Below are 20,701 nucleotides of genomic sequence, written 5' to 3' on the forward strand. Positions count from 1 at the left end.
TTAATATTTATGAGGCAAGCACAATTTGCGATGCCATTGGTAATGGCTAACACTCCCATGGATGGTGGCCTGCTGGGGTCAGCAGACCACCATGTTTGTGACTGCTTTTTCAATAAACTGTTTTTTTTTTCAAAGGAAAATGGGATACATTTAAAAAAGAAAAATTAAACTTTTAGGTTTCATCTTTGAAAGGCAGGCAGTAGTCCCTGAGACCACTGCCTGCTCATCAAAAATATTTTTGCACATTCACAAAGGGGAAGGGATCCCCTGGGGACCCCTTCCCATTTGCAGGTATTTTTCCACCTACTTGTAGTAGGTGGTAAACTGCTGTCCCAAATGCAGTTGCAAAACAATAGTATATGGCATTGAGACTCGCTATTAGGAAGGGATGCTCCTCCCTAATAGCGAGAGTCACAAACGCTATTTTACGAGTCAGTGACTAGCAAAACGGCGTTTGTACATGTCAAGACCCATTTTTTGCAGTTGCAAACAGACCCATCTCCCGTTTGCACGCACAAAAAAGGGTCGTATGTCTGGCCCTCACTCTCTAATCAAAATTATATCTTCCAAATGTCTATCCTCATAAGCCAAAAAACCTCTCCCTATGCTTTAAAAAATTGCCAATGATATCACTTCACTATCCATTGAAATCATAAACTCTGTCACTAGATGTCACATTCTGTTCACCACTAAAGTCCGAACAAATCCCCTCATTCTTTCAAAGCTAAGCCTGATCCCAAAAGGTCAAATTATACCGAATTTTCCAAGCTCCCATTGATAGAAATTCTAAAAATAAATGGTCTCAATACAGCTCATTGTCCCTTTGTTGAAGTCATGTCAATCTGGACCCCTTTCAAAATGTAACACAACACAGTCTGTGCAACATTCTAAATTCTGCACACCACCCTAAGAGTTCTGGGTGATGTGTGACTACTAGTTTATCTTGATTTTGTTGTTGTGTTCGAGGTCATTGACTTTCTCCACCATGATGCATATAGAAGGCATGATTGTGACCAACAGAACTATGAAAAAAACCTTAAAAGAGTTTATTAACTTGACAAGGTAATTCTTTTTAAAATGGAAACCTATTAAAATAGCACTTTTACTCCTCTGATCTGACTACCCACTCTCAGTAGAACAATGGATCGATGCTCCATCCTCTCCGGGTTTCCAGGTTTACCGTTGATCCAAGCCTCAACATTGTGGAGCACATCACCAACTTACAAAGGCTTCACCTATCAACTCTAAATGCTGAGGAAGGCCATGCCTTCCATTAGATGTTGGACTTCGGAACAGCAGTGCAAGCTGTATTGCTCCCTCATTCCATCAATAGCAATGGACTGCGTGCTCTCCTTGCCTAATCCCCAACACTGCACCTCTCAATCAATAATACACTTTATTAGTTTCTCAGAGGAAACCATAATAGCATACATATTAAAAAGATACACAAATTTAGTGCAGTTCATCAATACAAGATTAAGAACCAAAATCAACATATGAAAATGTATTAGAAAACCCTTACTCCAAGTGAATAGTGTTACAGCATCGCACGGCTATACGAAGAAATAAACATCCTCAAGGAGTTGCTGGAGATAATAATATGCCTGTGCACAGTGTCAAAAATTACAGAATTTTAAAAAGGGCAATATATACCACCTAGTATACATCCTATAAAAAATTGCAAAAAAAGCGAAAATGAAGCATTGGTTGGCCTGAGACATTGTTACTGGGGCAAACCTTGCTGTAGTAACGTGACGCTACACAAATGGGTAAGATGAAATACTTCTTTATTTTCTTGTGAGTTTAGTATAGGCACATCCCCAGCTGTAGGCACTGGGTGAGACACAGAGTTCTCTCAGCGAACGTTCTAATGCCACCTTCAGTGACATTCCAAGGAGGTACCAACCAGAGAGGGGAAGGAGGGGGGAAACAGGAGGGGGGATATACTATTGGGAGATTACAACACCTCTTCCTCCCGCCAGGAAAACAACGTCAAGTATAAGAACATAGATAAGTGGCTGATAAAAACTCTACTGGAGTGTAGATGCTTCTATCTTTTGAAAATCCTTATGCCACTCTGGTGTTTTGCGGAACCTGGTGCTCCTTCTCAAACTGTGCTGATCTCCCACTTCTTCTCCCACCTCAGCACTGTTGTGAACACCAAGTTCAGCACTGGATTTCCCAGGGGCTACTCTGTCCATACTCCATATATTTCCATTCTCCAAGGTTACCATGTTTTTATGCACCTCTCTAATTCTTTCAGGCGCTAAGTACTTGTCTCCTTTTCTACCCAAGCCATCCGGCTTCCTTATGTGCACCAACTGCCCCTCTCTCAGCACCTTTTTCCCTGACTCCCCACTTTCGGTCGTAACATTTTTTGTACCTGTCCTGACGTGACTCAACATCCCTTCTGAACTCCTCTTTGTTCACTCTGACCGGTTCTTTGGGGAATAGCCAGTTTGGAGACAACTTGGATCCCGCTTTTCTCCCTCTCAATAATTCGAAGGGGGGGTAACCTGCGCTGAGACTAGGTGTCGTGTGGGATGACCAAAGCATGTCTTTTATGGACTGTTCAACTGATAAATCTGACCTCCTAGCAGGTTGTATGCACTCCTTTAACATCCTATTGGCTCTTTCGACTTTACCATTAGCTTTAGGGCAGTAGAGGGGTGTACGAACATGGTTAACTGACAGTTCATCAAGGAAGACCTTCATTTCCTCCGACACCAGTTGCACACCGTTGTCGGTGATTAACGTGGAGGGGATCCCTTCTTTAGAGAAGGTGTCTCCTAAAAATCCAATTATAGCCTTAGTGTCAATGGTGTGAACCAGTTTAGGTGTCATCCAATTTGAATAATAGTCAATTAGTACCAGAAGGTATGCATCTTGGGAACTTTTAATTTGGAGGGGCCCAGTGATATCCAACCCCAACTTGTCCCAGGGTAATTCAGGAACTTGCACAGGAGTGAGGGGTGCTCGCCTGATTGTCCTAGACTTATCACTGAGCCCGCACGCATAACACTCCTTAACCTTCTCTTCCATTAACTGATCCATTTTTGGAAACCAATACTCAGCTTTCAATTTTGCCTTACATAAACTTCTACCCAAGTGACCTTCATGAGCAAGATCCAAAATTTGATTATACATACTTGCAGGGGGAACAATCTTTCCTGACTTATACAAGTTATTACACTCAATAGAAAGGTCATCTTTCACATTCCAAAACGGTTGCAAATCATCTGACAAATCTTTATATTCGCTTTGCCAACCTTCAACGACCAATTTTTTTACTTTTAGTATTGCGTTATCTTTACCCATCTCAGTATTCGACAGATCCATTGCAATATCTGGCTGTCTTAAATCCATTACCAAGTCTTTTTCCTTGATTTCTTTATTTTCCTCCCTTACTGGGGCCCTTGACAAATAGTCCGCTACTTTGTTTTGAGGACCTGGAACATGCACCATTTTGAAATTGGATCCTTGTAAGCCTATACATCATTTGGCTATCCTGGGTGTCATACTCTCGATCTCTTTTTTACTGTACAACGACAATAAAGGTTTGTGGTCTGTGTGTATCTTGAATGGAATGCCCCACACATAGAAAATGAAGTGTTTCACTGCCCAAAACACAGCCAGGGCCTCTTTTTCCACAGTTGAGTAATTCTGCTCTGACCCTGTAAGTGTTCTAGAGGCGAAGGCCACCACATTGATCGTAGAACCAAGTCTTTGAGCTAACGTGGCCCCTACTCCTCTGGCACTCGCATCAGTGAAAATTATTGTGTCTTTATCCACCTGAAATTTTCCTATGTATGGCGCAGAAATTATTGCTTTCTTTATTTCCTCTAAAGCTGTACTCTGCTCCTTACCCCATGCAAACTCAACATCCTTTGAGGTTCCGTGACGATTTGAACCCGTGTTTTCAATATTGTCGGAAATACATAATATTGGTATCAGCGAACCGCAAATGATCCATTTAGCATATCCTGGTGTTTTCGCTACGCTACGAGCAAGAGTACTCCTGTTACAAACACATTTCTGATCTACCCATGGCATCCATCTTAGATCATGGCAGCCATTTTGTGTTTCTTGCCCTCACATAAGCAATAACCTCTGATCACTTCATTTCAATCAAGGACACGTAGCCTTAGTCGGAGATTCACCTCTTTAAGTGACACGTGCACCTTGGAACAGAACACGCTGTAGCTGCATGACTCGACAAAGACTGCCTCCTCTGCCCGAGGCCAGCCCTACCAAACTGGTTCTCGTGTCCATTGTCCCGATCATGATTAGGCGGCCGAAGCCGGTAGCCTTGCCCATTTACAACCCACAAACATCCCTTATCCCACTTTTCTATCTTCCACACCTGGCTCCGTTCCTTTCTTTCTGAATCTTTATTAGGGGGAGGTAACGAAATTTACGATGAGGCGGTCCGGCTCTTGAATGCAATATTGACAAGGGATTGTGATGAACTAGTGGGAACCCCTCTTCGTAATGTTTGGCCTCAGATATTATCGACGGTTCCTGTGTAACGCCAAATATTTATTGTTTTAGACACAAAGGTTTTGGGAATGTATTACATGTAAAGAATTTGCCCCCAGCTTAAAATTCAGTATATAAGGAGCAACCCTCTTTGTACAAATCGAACAGGCTCCTAGATTCTGCCCATGTGTAGTTTCTGTGACTTCTGTGTCCCTGCAGTAATAAACCTTTGGTCTTTGACGCCACCATCGAGAAGCCCGTGTTTCTGTTTACTTGTGCACCAAGGCAGGTGGAACTCCGGGGTCTTTGGGTGTTGTTCCCTGACACCTCTAGACGGAACTAAAAAGTCCAGAACTCCAATTGGCGCCCAATGTGGGGCGACGTCATTCGGTACCGGTCCAAAAGCCTGAAGAGTTCGAGAAGCTTCGTGTGAAGATTCCTGAGGGAGGCGCCCCACTTCATCGATCCCGGCATATCGCAAAAGTGGCCCGAAGTTCTCTTCCACGAGGGTTCCCGTTCAGGACGGCTGCAGTGGGCCGTTGCCTTGACCGTCGCCCTGTCTTGGACCCGAGGTGCAGTCCTTAGTACAGCGAAACGTGAGGGGTTTCTCCTTGGTGACGTCTTCAGTGCCTCAGTTAAGTATTTAGTGGTTGCTAGTTGGTTACTTCGTGAGGGTTGTTAAAATCCTTTTTGGTTCTTGGTTTGGTTTGGTTTCGTAAGATTATCACTGGTTGTTCTGGTTACGATAATCTATTTGGTTTAGTTTGGGTATCGATACATCAGTTCGTTTTGGTAGGCCTAAGTTCTTGGTTCAGGTGCACATATCTGTTTCGTGTTTTGTTTGTTCTGTGTTCCGGATTGCAAAATGGTAAGTCGGAGAAATTGTATGTTGTCTTGTTTTGGTTGCAACAGTGACTCACGATTGGAGGACTCATGTCTGGTTCCTCCGATTGGGACTCCCTTATATGACTTGTACTGTAAACATGGTGTGGGTCCTATATCTTATAATGAGGTGTGGGTCCGATATACGAAAAAAGATGGTGTCCTTAGTTGGCCACTGCATGGTAGTTTTGAACCCGAAATCCTTGATAATTTAGAAGCGAAATTGTTTAGGAAGAAAGCCCGGCCGGCAATGTTTGATTCTTTCCGTTACTGGCGAAAAGAATCTAAACAAAGAGAGATTAAAAGATTAAAGAAGGAACAGAAAGAGCAAGAAGAGTTGACTTTAGAACAAGCGGCTAAACAGCTGCAAGTTAACGAGTCTGAGAAGGCCATAGAGGTGGCCATTGGAGAGCATAATTTAGCGATTGACAAGTGCTACCCTGCCTTGCCATCGAAAACAGCTAAGATACTGGAGGACCCCGAAAACGATCCTCTGTTGTCTTATCTGTTACGGTCACCTCCACCGTATGCACAAGGTGCTACGGCTCCACTTGTACCGAATGTTCAATTGCCGGTTGCTGGACAACCTGGTATTCCTGCTCCTGCTCCTCAGAATCAAGCTCCTGTACCTCCTGTGGTCAATGTGAATATTCCTACGGCACCTCCTCCTCCTGGGTTGCCGACTTCTATGCCCGTATCTGTGTCACTTACACCTACTGTTCCACAAACTATTTTCCTCGATACTCCTACTGTCCCGCTATCTGTTCCTACCTCTACTGTGTTCTCTGCGTCTGCTAGTGTGTTGACTCCACTTTCTGTCCGTCGAAGAATCACTGATTCTGTTTCTAGCATTCTGTCTCCTTTCTATAAAACTTTAATCAAGACTCCTACTTCTGACTCTGTTCAAAGACGTAGTCAGCTTCCGAGTACTGAGGAACGGGGAATTTTAGATTCCACAGCTCTCAGATGGATTTCGAAGAGTAGGAGATACAGTACGAGAGATGTGCTAGATACATTTATGCAATGGAAGGAACCAACGCAACAGTATGTCTTTGATGAGATGTGCTCGCTTTTACGTGAGGAAATAGAAGAAGATGATGTTGAATCGAATTTAGAAGACTTAATTAAGGTTCAGAAAGAGTTTGCTGCAGGAATGATAGTAGGTCAAAATATAGAAGGAGCGATGGAACTGATTTTAAGTTTTAGGAGTGATCCATCACTTCGTTCACCAAGAGATTTAGAGAAAGGTAAGACGAAGCTAAGTCGCCAATATCCAATGAGGGAGGTTCCTCCAATTTGGCGCGAAGCTGTACAAGCTGATAATGCCAATGGTATCGTAGCTGCTCCAGGCCAATTCCAAAGAGTGTGGATACACATTCCATGGAAACGAGCCGAAGTGCTAGCAGTGAAGCAGGCCTTGCCAGACCCGCGTAAGAATCCTGCTGGATACTATAAAGAACTAACGCAGACAGTTGAGGCTTGTATAATGAACTTAGCGGACATTGACATGTTATTTGGAAATGTAGTTCCGCAACCAATTTGGGCTAAAATTCGTAAAGAAAATCATCCAGTTGCCCTAGGTGGTGATTGGGCAGCTATCATTGCAGCGGATGGTCAGCAAATAGGTGGTGCAAAACCCGAACCCCTAATTGCTAATCTTCCAGGTAGAATAATCGACTTAATGAAGACTCTGATGCCCGCATTGCGTGTTAATTGGGACAAGTTGTCCGCATGCAGGCAAAAGAAAGATGAAAGTGTCTCCGACTTCTTCACGAGGTTCGAAGAGACTTTTGTAGATCATAGTGGTCAGGATATGAGCACAGAAGGAGGACAGAGACTGTTTGTCGATAAATTCGTACATAATTTGTTACCTGAGTTATGCAATAAATTAAAGGATTCCGAGAGTGCGTGGACTGTCTCTACAACTGCGCAAATACTTGCAACTGCACAGTATTATGAAAATAGGGATAAAGAGGAGAAAGAAAAATCAGATAAGAAAACGAAAGACTTAAAGACTAAAGTTCTCTTGCAACAGGCGTATCCGCCTCGCACGAATCAGACTAATACGCAACAGGGTTCGTATCAAAGAACAGATTATAGCTCACCTAGGCCTCAATATCAGTGGAATCAGTGTGCGTACTGTAAGAAAGAGGGTCACTACAAGAATGAGTGTCCGATCTTAGCGCAAAATAATGCAGCAGCAGCTCAGAGAGGTCGTGGTGGTTTTGTGCAAAATTCTAGAGGTCGAGGGCGAGGTGCTATGCCTCCACAGACGAATGACCGTCCTTCCAATCACTTTGATCAACGAAATGGACAGTCTGCCCAGCAAAATAGATCTCAACAATATCTTGTTGAAGACTATTGTGAAGTGGATGAGGGATTTCAGCAAAATGGGTACTAGGACAGCCATGGACAGAGAGAGGGAGTAGTATCAGTTCCAGTGGATCAGAGTGGGCCTTATGTCGCAGTAGCAACATCAGGTGTAGTCGAACCGTTTCTGATGGATACTGGTGCAGCAAAAAGTTCTATTATTCATACGAAACTCCCTGGCGCACCTTTGTCCGGCTTAACAAATGTTTCTGTAGGTTTTTCAGGCGCCCCTGTTTACAACCCCATATCTGGTCCTTTGTCTATTTCTGTTGGACCGTGTCAATTGAAAGCACCCCTGATTTTGACGACAGGTTGTAATGAAAATCAGCTTGGTTTAGACTTGTTAAAACGACTATATGCGACATTGTACTGTTCTCCGGAAGGAGTACAGCTTACATTGGGCAAAAGAATCACCTCTCCGATGTACTTGTCAATGGATGCACTCCCGCCAGAGCTGCGTTCACTCCCTGATTCTCTTTGGGCGACTGGTCCTAATGATGTAGGCCTTTTAGAAATACCACCATATGTAGTCACTTTGAAAGCAAATGTAAAATTTCCACGAATTCCTCAATATAAAATATCTAGTGAAGGTGAACGTGCACTTCTATTGATTGTACAAGATTTGATTAAGAAAGGTGTGGTTGAAGAAACTAGAGGAAATGTCTGTAACAGCCCTGTATTACCGATCTTGAAGCGAACTGATCCTACAAAGCCTCCAGTGTATAGGTTTGTCATCGACCTCAGAGAAGTTAATAAGATTGTGGTCCCGCAGTTTCCTGTGGTTCCAGACATTACTGCCTTGTTAACATTGATTCCTGCTACAGCTACTTGGTTTTCAGTCATCGACTTGAAGAATGCCTTTTTCAGCATTCCGATAGCCGAAGAAAGCAGGGATATTTTCGGCTTCTGTCTAGGAGGTCGAAGTTTCAGATTTAAACGCGCTCCACAAGGCTATTGTGAGAGCCCATCTATTTACAGTCAAGCATTAAAAAGTCAGTTAGATTCCTTTGTCCTTCCTCCAGGTTCTGCTCTAGTACAGTATGTAGATGATCTTCTAGTGGCTGCCGATGACAAGGAAACTTGCAAAGCAGCTACGATTTTGTTATTGCATCATCTGTCCAATTTGAATCATAAGGTATCACCTTCGAAAATGCAATACTGCTGCCAAGAAGTGACCTACCTAGGTCATCTCTTGTCAAAGGAGGGAAGGAAGTTGACCCCAGAAAGAATAAAAGCAATTACGCAGATGAGTGTTCCTCGCACACAGAGAGAAGTGCGTGCCTTTTTAGGTATTACCTCTTACTGTAGGCAGTGGATCCCAAATTTTTCTCTTTTAGCAAAACCGTTGGTAGCTTTGACTGGGAAAAATGTTCCGAGTCCGGTGCCATGGTCTGATGAATGTCAAGAGAGTTTTTCTGAGTTACGAAATGCACTATGTTCAGCTCCTGTATTAGGTACACCCGATTATAGCAAGCCATTCACGCTCTATGTTCACGAGAGAGAAGGTTGCGCGTTGAGTGTTCTGACACAGACATTTGGTGATAAACAACGCCCTTGTGCGTATTTTTCATCAACATTAGATCTGGTAGCTAGAGCGTTACCTAGTTGTTTGAGAGCTACAGCGGCAGCTGCAGCTTCCATTCGACAATCTGCTGGTTTGGTGATGAACAACATGTTAGTGGTTATGGTTCCTCATGCTGTTGACACACTCATGAATCGAACTAAGACACAACACCTTACCAGTGCGAGATTATCTGGTTATGAGCTGACATTATTAGCGAGTCATATTCAGATCAAAAGATGTAATGTATTGAATCCAGCAACGTTGTTGCCGGCTAATCAAGAGTCGAGTGATTCCGAGCCCCATGATTGTTGTTTTAGAACGGAGGAAGAGACAAAAGGACGTATTGATTTAAAAGACACTCCATTGTCAGATCCAGATGGCACGTTGTATGTGGATGGGTCATGTTTTAAATTGGAGAATGGTGATGTGACTGCTGCTTATGCGGTAACGACTTTGAAGACGATTGTGGAGACTGCAAGAGTGAGTCAGAATTCTGCCCAAGCTGCAGAATTAATAGCTCTAACAAGAGCATGTGTTTTAGCTAAGGGAAAGAGAGTGAATGTGTTTACAGATAGTCAGTACGCATTTGGCGTGGCCCATAGTTTTGGCTGTTTGTGGAAGGAAAGAGGTTTCATTACGTCCCATGGGACTAAGATTCAACATGGTCAGCTAGTTAACGACCTGTTGGAATCTCTAACCTTGCCGACTGAAGTTGCGATTGTAAAGTGCAGTGCTCATAAAGCAATCACGGATGATGTTGGTCGTGGGAATGCTTTTGCTGATGAAACTGCTAAAAAGACCGCTAGAGACATGATGAGCAGAATGTATGTTGCTACGTCTGTAAGATGGATTGCTGAGTCTGGAATGTGTGAGGATACAATGGAAAGTGTGAAAGAGATTCAGAAAGAGGCAACTGAGGAGGAAAAACGTGCATGGAGAGAAAGTACGGGCAAGTTGGATTCGAGTGGGTGTTGGATTGATTTGTCAGAACAACAGCGTTGGATGTTGCCTAATGCGTATGTGCTTGCAGTGGTGACAATGGCGCATGGAGTAGCGCATATAAGCTCTAAAGGAATCTGTAAGATGTTGGCTCCGGTCTGGAAGAATGATGGGATCAGTAAATGTGCAGAGAGAGTGGTGAAAAATTGTATGGTATGCCTGATGCATAATCCTGGCAAGGGAACTCCAACTCCTGCTGGTCACTTCGCTCCTCCTTCCTGCCCCTTTGAAGTGATTCAGTTAGACTTCATTCACATGGATCGGTGTAATAATTTGAAATACGTCCTGGTGGTAGTCTGTGCTTTTTCCAGATGGATCGAAGCATATCCACTAAAGGACAATACTGCCCTATCAACTGCCAAAATTCTTCTCAAAGAATATTTCCCTAGATATGGTATGCCACGGATTGTATGGTCAGATAACGGAAGTGAGTTTATAGGGAAAGTTATGCAGAGTGTGTGTGCCGGTCTGGGCATAAAACAGAAGTTCCACAGTGCGAACCATCCCCAGTCTGCTGGTTTAGTTGAGGGTTACAATGGCACCCTCAAACTAAAACTAGCCAAAATACAAGCATCCACGGGTTTGTCCTGGCCAGACGCACTTCCCTTGGCTTTGTTATCAACGAGAGCAACTGTACATTCTAGAGAATGGCTTAGTCCCTATGAGATTGTCTTTGGCCGCCCGGCGAATGTGTGGGGTGTGCCTAGGCCAAAAGAGTTTTGTTCTCTAGAATATCCTATGTTGATCGACTACCTTTACGACTTGACTGCTAAATTGAGTCTTATTCACCAACAGGTTTTCGATGCATTGCCAAAGCCTCCGGAGAGTCCAGGGCATCAGCTGAAACCCGGCGATCAAGTCGTGATCAGAAACTTCGCGAGGACAAAGAACATTCAACCCAAGTTTGTAGGCCCCTTCCAGGTCCTGCTTGCAACGAGAACTGCAGTTCGTGTAGCTGGTTGCAAGCACTGGGTACATGCGTCTCATGTCAAACGTGTACCTTTGCCGCTTCCTTACGACGACTGGGTGAAGAAGGGAATTGGTGCCTCCGAATTTGAGAAAACGCCAAAGTTCATCCCTTTCAGCGATGCCGAATTGATTACCGACACTCCGAAATCAGACTCTCCTCCTGAAAAGACTCCTTTGAACTCTGAACATTTGTCCTCTGCATCAGAAAAAACTCTGTCATCTGCGAACCTGAACACTGCAACAGCTACCAGTGATACGCTATTTGCCGATCAAACAGTACCTGCAAAGCAAAGATACAATTTACGATCTCGTAATATGGACAAATAAAGCAGGCAACTGCCCATTGTGATATTTTGATATTTTGAACTTTTGCCTTCAGCCAGGAAGTTTGCTATTGTTTTATTGTTTTTAAAATTGCCTTGCCGTCTGGGTAGCCGTAGGGTCGTGGCTGTGTGCCTAGATGAATCTGCGGGGGTCTGACACAAGGTCGATCTTTCTGTTGGTTCTGGGAACTCCCAGGGCTGATAGAGGCATTTTCATCTACGTACACATCATCAGTGGTCGCGAGCGGATTGTAGAAGATGGAGCTTCCTGAGCTGCAACGTGAGAATGTGATTTATGTTCGCAGAAACAGACTTTACAGAATTCTTCACAGCAAATGCTTTATGATACAATGTACCATTACATTTTTGATTGTTTTGATAACGTTGGTGGGTGGAATCGTCTTTGGTATGAGTTTGATTTTTATGCCAGTAACCACAGTACCTCCCCTTGATCCTGCTACTTCTACTGTTTCTTCTATACACTCTTTTCATTCGTTTCCTGAACATGAGCAAGCTCGACGCTCAGAATTCATTAATAACACTTTTGTACAGCTCTTGCACCAACACCAACTGGTAGTTAACACTACAGACTGCTGGGTGTGTGGCTTGATACCCCACACTATGGATAAAGGTATTCCCTATCTGGTTTTGCCTTTTAGCTATAATGGATCATTTCAGGCCCTTCAAACCATCTTTGCTTATGCCCTTGAAACCTATCCTCCACGTCCACCACGTTCCACTAAATATAACTCTGCCAACAAAGCTTTAGTCCAGGGAATTATTGACATGATCAAGGACGTCAATAATACTCCATCTTACCCTAGAGACGAATTGCGAGTATATTTAAGTTGGAATTCTTCAGAGTATCGCCTTAGTTTGGGAGAAAGCAAGCGTAAAAGCTCAACTCCAATCTGGGTCGTACCTCACCGAGGTCAGGTCTGTTTGCAAGGTAATGGGAGAAATCCGAGAGCTCAGCTAGGGAGGAGTGAGTGCGTAGAGACTTACGTGTTTCCGTCTAACTCTTCCCCTGCCTTTCTTACTGCTAGGGGTACCTATTTCATCTGTCGAGACAGAGCTTATACATGGTTGCCTGCTGACTTTTCAGGATCATCTTATATTGCTCGATTGCTGCCTCCAACATACACTGCTTCATCTGACTACCACAAGACCAGAGTAGCAAGAGGTGTTTTCAGCAAGGAAGATACCGCTGGTCAGGAAGCTGGAGACTTCTTCAAAGGCTTCCTTCCGTTCTGGGGGCCTATGGCCAATAGTAGAAACATACGTCAGCTAACAGGGGTAGTTGAATCTACTATTACGGAAACTGCTGGTGCCCTTAGCAATTTGACAGCTGAGCTTCAGGCGGATAGACTCATGACGTTGCAGAACCGTATGGTTCTAGACGTGATACTTGCAGATCGAGGTGGGGTATGCAGAATGATCCAATCGAGCTGCTGTGTCTTTATTCCTAATAATGCTCCAACAGTCTATGAGGCGATCTCGAAGCTACACAAGATTTCCGACTCTATTCATGTAGACAAGGGAAACTGGTCCTTCATGGAGTGGTTTTGGACTCTGATCTCAGCGTGGGGATGGAAGGTTCTAATGGTCATTGGTGTCATCTTAGTATTCCTCTTCTCATGCTGCCTGATTATCCAGTGTGGTCCTGCTCTGTGTAGTCTTTGTGCTGCAACCTGTTTTAGGAAACCACCTGCGTTTGGAGAAAAGGCGCGAGAAAGGATGATGATACAACAGCATGTCACTGACCTGATGAGCATAGAATTAGACTCTGACATAGACTGAGTAATTGCCTATGTAAGGGCAAAAGGAGGGTCTGAGGTTCCGTGACGATTTGAACCCGTGTTTTCAATATTGTCGGAAATACATAATATTGGTATCAGCGAACCGCAAATGATCCATTTAGCATATCCTGGTGTTTTCGCTACGCTACGAGCAAGAGTACTCCTGTTACAAACACATTTCTGATCTACCCATGGCATCCATCTTAGATCATGGCAGCCATTTTGTGTTTCTTGCCCTCACATAAGCAATAACCTCTGATCACTTCATTTCAATCAAGGACACGTAGCCTTAGTCGGAGATTCACCTCTTTAAGTGACACGTGCACCTTGGAACAGAACACGCTGTAGCTGCATGACTCGACAAAGACTGCCTCCTCTGCCCGAGGCCAGCCCTACCAAACTGGTTCTCGTGTCCATTGTCCCGATCATGATTAGGCGGCCGAAGCCGGTAGCCTTGCCCATTTACAACCCACAAACATCCCTTATCCCACTTTTCTATCTTCCACACCTGGCTCCGTTCCTTTCTTTCTGAATCTTTATTAGGGGGAGGTAACGAAATTTACGATGAGGCGGTCCGGCTCTTGAATGCAATATTGACAAGGGATTGTGATGAACTAGTGGGAACCCCTCTTCGTAATGTTTGGCCTCAGATATTATCGACGGTTCCTGTGTAACGCCAAATATTTATTGTTTTAGACACAAAGGTTTTGGGAATGTATTACATGTAAAGAATTTGCCCCCAGCTTAAAATTCAGTATATAAGGAGCAACCCTCTTTGTACAAATCGAACAGGCTCCTAGATTCTGCCCGTGTGTAGTTTCTGTGACTTCTGTGTCCCTGCAGTAATAAACCTTTGGTCTTTGACGCCACCATCGAGAAGCCCGTGTTTCTGTTTACTTGTGCACCAAGGCAGGTGGAACTCCGGGGTCTTTGGGTGTTGTTCCCTGACACCTCTGGACGGAACCAAAAAGTCCAGAACTCCACCTTCTTGACCAGGTCTCTGATGGGTTGTGACACCATTGCAAAGTTCCTTATGTACTTTGACATGTACTCTGCCAACCCTAGGAACGCCATTATCTCTTCTTTATTAGACGGAACTGGGGCCCATCTTACAGCATCCACAAGATCAATTTTTGGTTTTATTCCTCCTTCTGAAATTGTATGCCCCAGATAGTCCACTGATGACACACCTATTTTACATTTGCTTTTCTTTGTCGTGAAACCCACTTTCCTCAGCTCCTCTAATACAGTGCGTGCATTGCTGTTGTGTTCCAACTCACTGGAACCATAGATCAATACATCATCCTGAAAGCACAGTGTTTTTGGACAATCCTTCAACACATGCTGCATTGCCCTCTGAAATGCTGAGGCTGCAGATGCCAAACCAAACGGCATTCTCAAAAATTTTAAATTGCCAAATGGGGTGGTAAAGGCAGTCAATAGCTGAGAATCAGGATGTAGCCTGATCTGGTAATACGCAGAGGATAAGTCTAGGACAGTGAAGAACTTTTCCCCATGTATAGTACTCAACATCTCAATAATTCTCGGTAATGGGTGCCTGTCCACTAGAATATTTGCATTTAAAGACCTGAGGTCCACACACAACCTAAGACTCCGCCCCCCGTCCTTTGTTGTGATAACAATGGGCACCAACCAGGTTGAGCACTCAACCTCCTGTATAACTCCTTGACTAATCAATTTATTTATTTCAACTTTTAATGGCTCCCTCATCATCAAAGGGATGGAGCGTGTTTTATGCGTTACTGGGACAGCCCCTTCCTTCAAAACAATTCTGTGCATGTAGTTCTTCAATAAACCTAAATTCTCATTGAAAACATCAGAACATTCTTCCACCAAGGTTGTTCCTATGGTTGGTGGCTCTATTAACATAACCTGTTCATGATTGTTGGGATCTAGCTTGATCCCCAACTCCTTCTGATGCCTCCAGCCTAACAAACATGAACCCTGTCTGGCAACATACACCTTGCTGACTGTGTGCCTGTCTTTAAATGTTATCCTCATTCTTGCCATACCTTCCAACTGTAGTTCACCTTTATTGTAACCTTTAGGACAAATGTCAGCCTTCTCCAGCTCTAATCTCCCCTCACCAAATTTCTCATCTAGCATTTTTTTTATCTATTAAGGTGTAAGGGGAACATGAATCTACATACACTTTAAATTTTTGGCCATCCAAGCCTATTTCACAACTAGGATATTGAATATCCGCCTCTGTTTCTGAATCCTTAAATTGGAAGATAAAAGTTTTCACTTCTGTCCTTTCTTCTTCTGGATTTTCTACCATATGCACTTTTGGACCAAAAACATTACAAAACTTAGCAAAATGCCCTTTTCTTTTTCATTTCCTGCAGGTCATATTTTTAGCCGGACACTTCCAATTATTTGCCAGATGGTTGGCACTGCCACACCTAAAGCATTGTAATCCCTCCCCCTTCTTCTTAACTTCCTCTCTACCTTTGTTTTCAATTTTACACACAGCCTCATCACCTCCATTAGATTTGGACTCCATTTTTTCCTTGGCAGTCTCTGTCCCTCTCATCTCTCTCATACAATGAGCCGTGTGTTCAAGTCCCTTGGCTATGCTGATAGCTTCCTCTAGATCAGGATTACGTGTTAGAAGTTCCTCTTGTACCTTGTGATCGTTGGTGCATCTAACTAATTGGTCCCTAATGAGAGAATCTGTTAAAGTCCCAAATTCGCAAGTGGCTGACATACCTCTTAAAATTGCGATATATTAAGAAACCTTTTCCTCTTTATTTTGCACTCTTTTGAAGAATTTATGTCTCTCTAAGACGACATTAACTTTCACCTTGAAGTGTTCTCCTAGTTTCTTTAAAGTATATTCATATACGTCACCTACATGTTCCTCCACTAAAGGATCATCATCTATTAATCTACCTGTGATGTCTTCAAAAACCTTTCATCCTTGAATCCCTAAATTGTGTAGTAAGATGTGTTGCTTCTTAACACATGAATAGTTTCTTCCCCCAATGGCAATTAAATGCGATTTGAAAATACCCTCCCACCTTTTCCAGGGAATGTCAGGCTGCCCTAATTTATTCAGGAAAGGAGGTGGTTGAGACAAACCTGAAATGACATGTTAAAATGAGGAGGGTGACAAAACTTGTGAGCAATTGCAGTTTAAGTCAAAGAACCCAAGGAGTACACACCCACCCACACCTCAGTAGACATTTCCAACAACAGCTTACAGAATTTACACTGAAAAGAAGAACATTCCCCAGCAAGAGCTTTTAAACCATAAACTCTCTCTCCTGTCCACACCCAAAAGTTAGAGTACCATTATGGAGTATTTAATCCCCTGAACTCAATGTACTTTATTTATTTCATGTGAGGAAACATAGTCCTTCCTTTATTCTAGTGAAAGACTGCTCGGCACGCCTCACTGAGAAAAGAAGGCGGGAATCTCTGAAGCAAACACCACAGATCCTTTGTGTCTCGGGTTCCTACCACGGGCGCTCACCTCGCGCTCCTTAAACTTTGTAGAATTATTCCAGGAGAGCTCTTCGGACGTAGAAAGAATTTTAACTGCACACCGGCAGGTACGCTGTCATCAATGGGCCGCTTGGGACACACTCTGTGAGGCGTTCAATCCTCACGTCTGGCTGGTCACAAAAGCTGGGACGCAGGGGAAAGCTCAGCGCCAAACTGCATCTTCAACTTTTCAGGGGACACTGTGTAGTGGCTTCCCTCACGCGGCTGCCAAAGTCCAACGGTAGTCTTGCCACAAACTGCCTCCCTGCAGACACTAATTCCTCACAGGCAAAGCCGTACGTTCTGCCAGGCACCGCATTTCACTCAGGCAAGCTTCCCTGTCCCACCGTACTTTTACGTTCGCCCTCAGAGCAAACACTTCGCCGTTGCAGGAAAGTCAGTACGCTTAACCACCAGCCACACTTTCCCCAGGAGGGTTTCCCGGACCACACACAAAAAATGAAACGTGTGGATAATGAAATAAACTCCTGAGCGCACTCGCTGAAAGCGCTTACTTAACGACACAAAATTTGTGTTCAAAGGAATACCTCCGGCCCTTCTCAGCAACGGTGATTATATTTCACCATGGCACCGGTGTGAAATAATGGCCCAGCAGTCCTCTTGCATGACACACGCTCTGCTCCCCCGTCAGGACGCCTCCCACGTCCACGAACAGCAGCAAGCCCCTTGAGATCCTCCGATCACTGCAGGTCAAAAGCGCTGGGCTGTTCTTAATAAATTTCAGTTTGCCTGCAGAAAACGTTTCTCAGGGAAAGATGTGCCGCTGTCCCTGTCGCAGCATCCCGTCCTCGTCGCCATCAAAGTTGTGTAGTAACGTGACGCTACACAAATGGGTAAGATGAAATACTTCTTTATTTTCTTGTGAGTTTAGTATAGGTACATCCCCAGTTGCAGGCACTGGGTGAGACACAGAGTTCTCTCAGCGAACGTTCTAATGCCACCTTCAGTGACGTTCCAAGGAGGTACCAACTAGGGAGGGGAAGGAGGGGGGAAACAGGAGTGGGGATATACTATTTGGAGATTACAACATTTGCTTTCCAAATTGTTCTGATATCCAAGTTGGAACCAAAGTAAGTATTTAATCATATCTGCTCTAAATCGAAACAACAATGAACGAGTCCAGTGTCCTATGGTATTCCATAAATATGTGGTCATAGGATGCTGCGAATTAAAGTTCAGATAGTTTACAATGCACCTCTCAAAGCCATACTGCATGCAGTCTATCATGACTTATTAATAAGGATTTGAAGACTCACCTCTTAAGTATCCTCCTCCCAAACTAGCACTCTCCTATCTTACTCTCACCATTTTGTCTAAGGCAACTTTCTGCAACTGATGTGCTTAGTTATCTGTAAACTGATTTTTCACCCACGTTGACCAGTTTCTGCTATACCAATGCATAAATACATAAATACATACATACATAAATAATGAACTATTTCAAATATATTTCCTATGTAAAATAAAAACTGTAAATGCAACTATCCAATTCTGCATCTGATATGTGAATGCTGTTGGGGTGAAGTCATCTTTTAAGAATGTGCTTATTTATATCCGCACATTTCAAAATGGAGCTGGCTAGATCATACACCTTTTGTGCTCACTTGTCTTGTGGAATCATTGAGTATCGGTTTGCACATTCGTTATCCTAATTGGAATCTAATAAATCTTTGTTGTTAAGAGAATGAGCCGATTAAAACCCCTTCCTCCGATGTTTTTTTCATACTGAAATTATTTGACAGCTTTAATAGAATACGAGCTGCAGTGTTGCTGGTAATGTATTTCATACTATAATTTGATTTATAATTTCTTGTAGAACGACCGTTCCAGAAAAGGAAGAAAAATTGAGAAGAGCAGTCAAGCAAATTCTGCCCTGTGATGTCCTGAAAAGAAACCCATTGGAGCCACTGGAGGGGCAACAATATGACTGTGTGCTCAGTTCTTTGTGTTTAGAAGCAGCTTGTAAAACCAAGGATGAGGTTTGCTGTGCCTTGAAAAACATCAGCACCTTGTCAAAGCCAGGGGGGTACCTTGTGCTATGTGGGGACATCCGCTGTAATTATTACCAAGTTGGCAAAGTGAAGTTTGCCTCAATGAGTTTTGATGAGGAATTTCTGAGAACAGCAGTTAGTGGTGCAGGGTATACTGTTGACAAACTTGAGATTTCTTCCGTTGCTGACAAAGAAGCAGAGAAAGAAACGACAGATTATAGTGGGGTGTATTTCCTTGTTGCCCACAAGTACTGATGTTACAGAAACTGAGAATTATAAAGGTAAATTAGAAACATCACCTTTGAAATATTAAAAATCAAAATGTAATACGTTTTATTCTCTGCTTCTGCTATCTGGTAGCCACTTTTTTTCAAAAAATAATTCACTTATAGTGGTAGCTTGGGGTCTTACTTTAAGAATAGCAATATTTGGGGCCAAACAGGATCTGCCTCCTTCAGTTGACCTGTGGTCTGCCTGCCAGGTTTAGCCTTTGCCACTGAACTGGTATTTCGCTCATTAAATCTGGTTTGGGTACCATGGTGGAACTCATTTGGGTGAGAGAAAACAGTGCCATTTGGAAACTCATGCCATAACAACATGGCAGTCCATTCAGCATTTTTTGTTTTCTTTTCCGAAACAAAGTCCCCAAAGTGGGGGTATGTGTGAAAAGACAATGTCCAATATATAATGTAAGTTGTCTCCCAGTGCAAAGGAGATACTTTACCATTCTTCCTGTCTGGGACCACCACACTGTACAATGGGCCAGATCAGTAATAAAATAGCCGGCAAGGATTAACTACTTCTGGCCTGGTTAGGGCTACCCTTCCAACAGCCTTCCAAATAAGGCAGCCCTTCTGACACCGTGTGAGATGACGGTTGTGCCGCACTGAGGGTGTTGCAGATTGCAGTGCCAGCTGCTTCTCTGCCCTCATAAACAGTAGTCCCCTTACCTCTAAATGTGTTGGGCAGACAGGACTTTCATCATTTTTGGAAGATATCCTAATACCACCCAACTCTAAATTAGGCTGTAAACATGTAACTATTGTCCATAAACAGTGACATGGTGTTAATGTTAAATGTTGTAAACTCTCTTCAATATTTTTTTAGTGACAGTCTTAAACTCTACCCTTTATCAGAGGCTCAGCTGAAGCAAGGGAGGAAACATCTCTGTTTGTGCACTTGCTCAAGGATTTGAAACTAATGATAGCCCATTAAAGAAGGCTGACATTGGGAAAAATTATTGAAATAACAACTATCTTCTTTGCATGAAAATGTTTTTGGCAACAGTTAACAACTCTTATTCTTTATTATCAAGATATAGTCAGCGCTGTATTTTTCAATAAAATTAGTGTGTTTCGAAATGTATTTTCGTTGAATCATATCCAATAAATTGTAGTATTGACAAAAAAGGTGTCTCTTTATTAAACGTATGGCTTTAGGTAAACACTTTCACTCCTGTACACAGATAGGACATTGTTTAAATAATGCTGAAGGTTTCATTGGTGGAAGCTTTTGGGTTGCTGCTTACAAAGGAAGCAAAACGCTGTGCACGTCATTCAGGAAATTATTATTACATCTTTAGCATAGTGGTTCTGGAACTCCTTATTTCAATGGTTGTTTAATTAATCTTGTTTTATGAACATGTCCATCCTTTTAGAGAGACCTATCTCTCTCTCTCTTGCTGCCACATTCCATCCAGAGCATCCTGAACACCACGGATGGGGCCATGTTGTGGAGAAGTCTACGTCACTTCCTGATAATGCCATTTTGTAGGAGTCCTGACCCTTTCGGTAA

At 43.2% G+C, this 20,701-nt stretch overlaps 1 protein-coding gene across 1 annotated transcript in view; it reads left to right on the top strand.

Annotated features, from left to right (window-relative positions):
- The window catches only part of LOC147697251 (nicotinamide N-methyltransferase-like), a 158,625-nt gene extending 138,309 nt beyond the window's left edge, over positions 1–20,316 (top strand). The window contains exon 3 of the mRNA XM_086934330.1: positions 18,733–20,316. Coding sequence (XP_086790456.1) covers positions 18,733–19,162 — 430 coding nt within the window. The 3' untranslated portion in view covers positions 19,163–20,316. The remainder of the gene's footprint in view (positions 1–18,732) is intronic.
- The last annotated feature ends 385 nt before the right edge of the window (positions 20,317–20,701 follow it).

Source organism: Lissotriton vulgaris, chromosome 8 (assembly GCF_964263255.1).
Source record: "Lissotriton vulgaris chromosome 8, aLisVul1.2, whole genome shotgun sequence".
NCBI classification, from domain to species: domain Eukaryota; kingdom Metazoa; phylum Chordata; class Amphibia; order Caudata; family Salamandridae; genus Lissotriton; species Lissotriton vulgaris.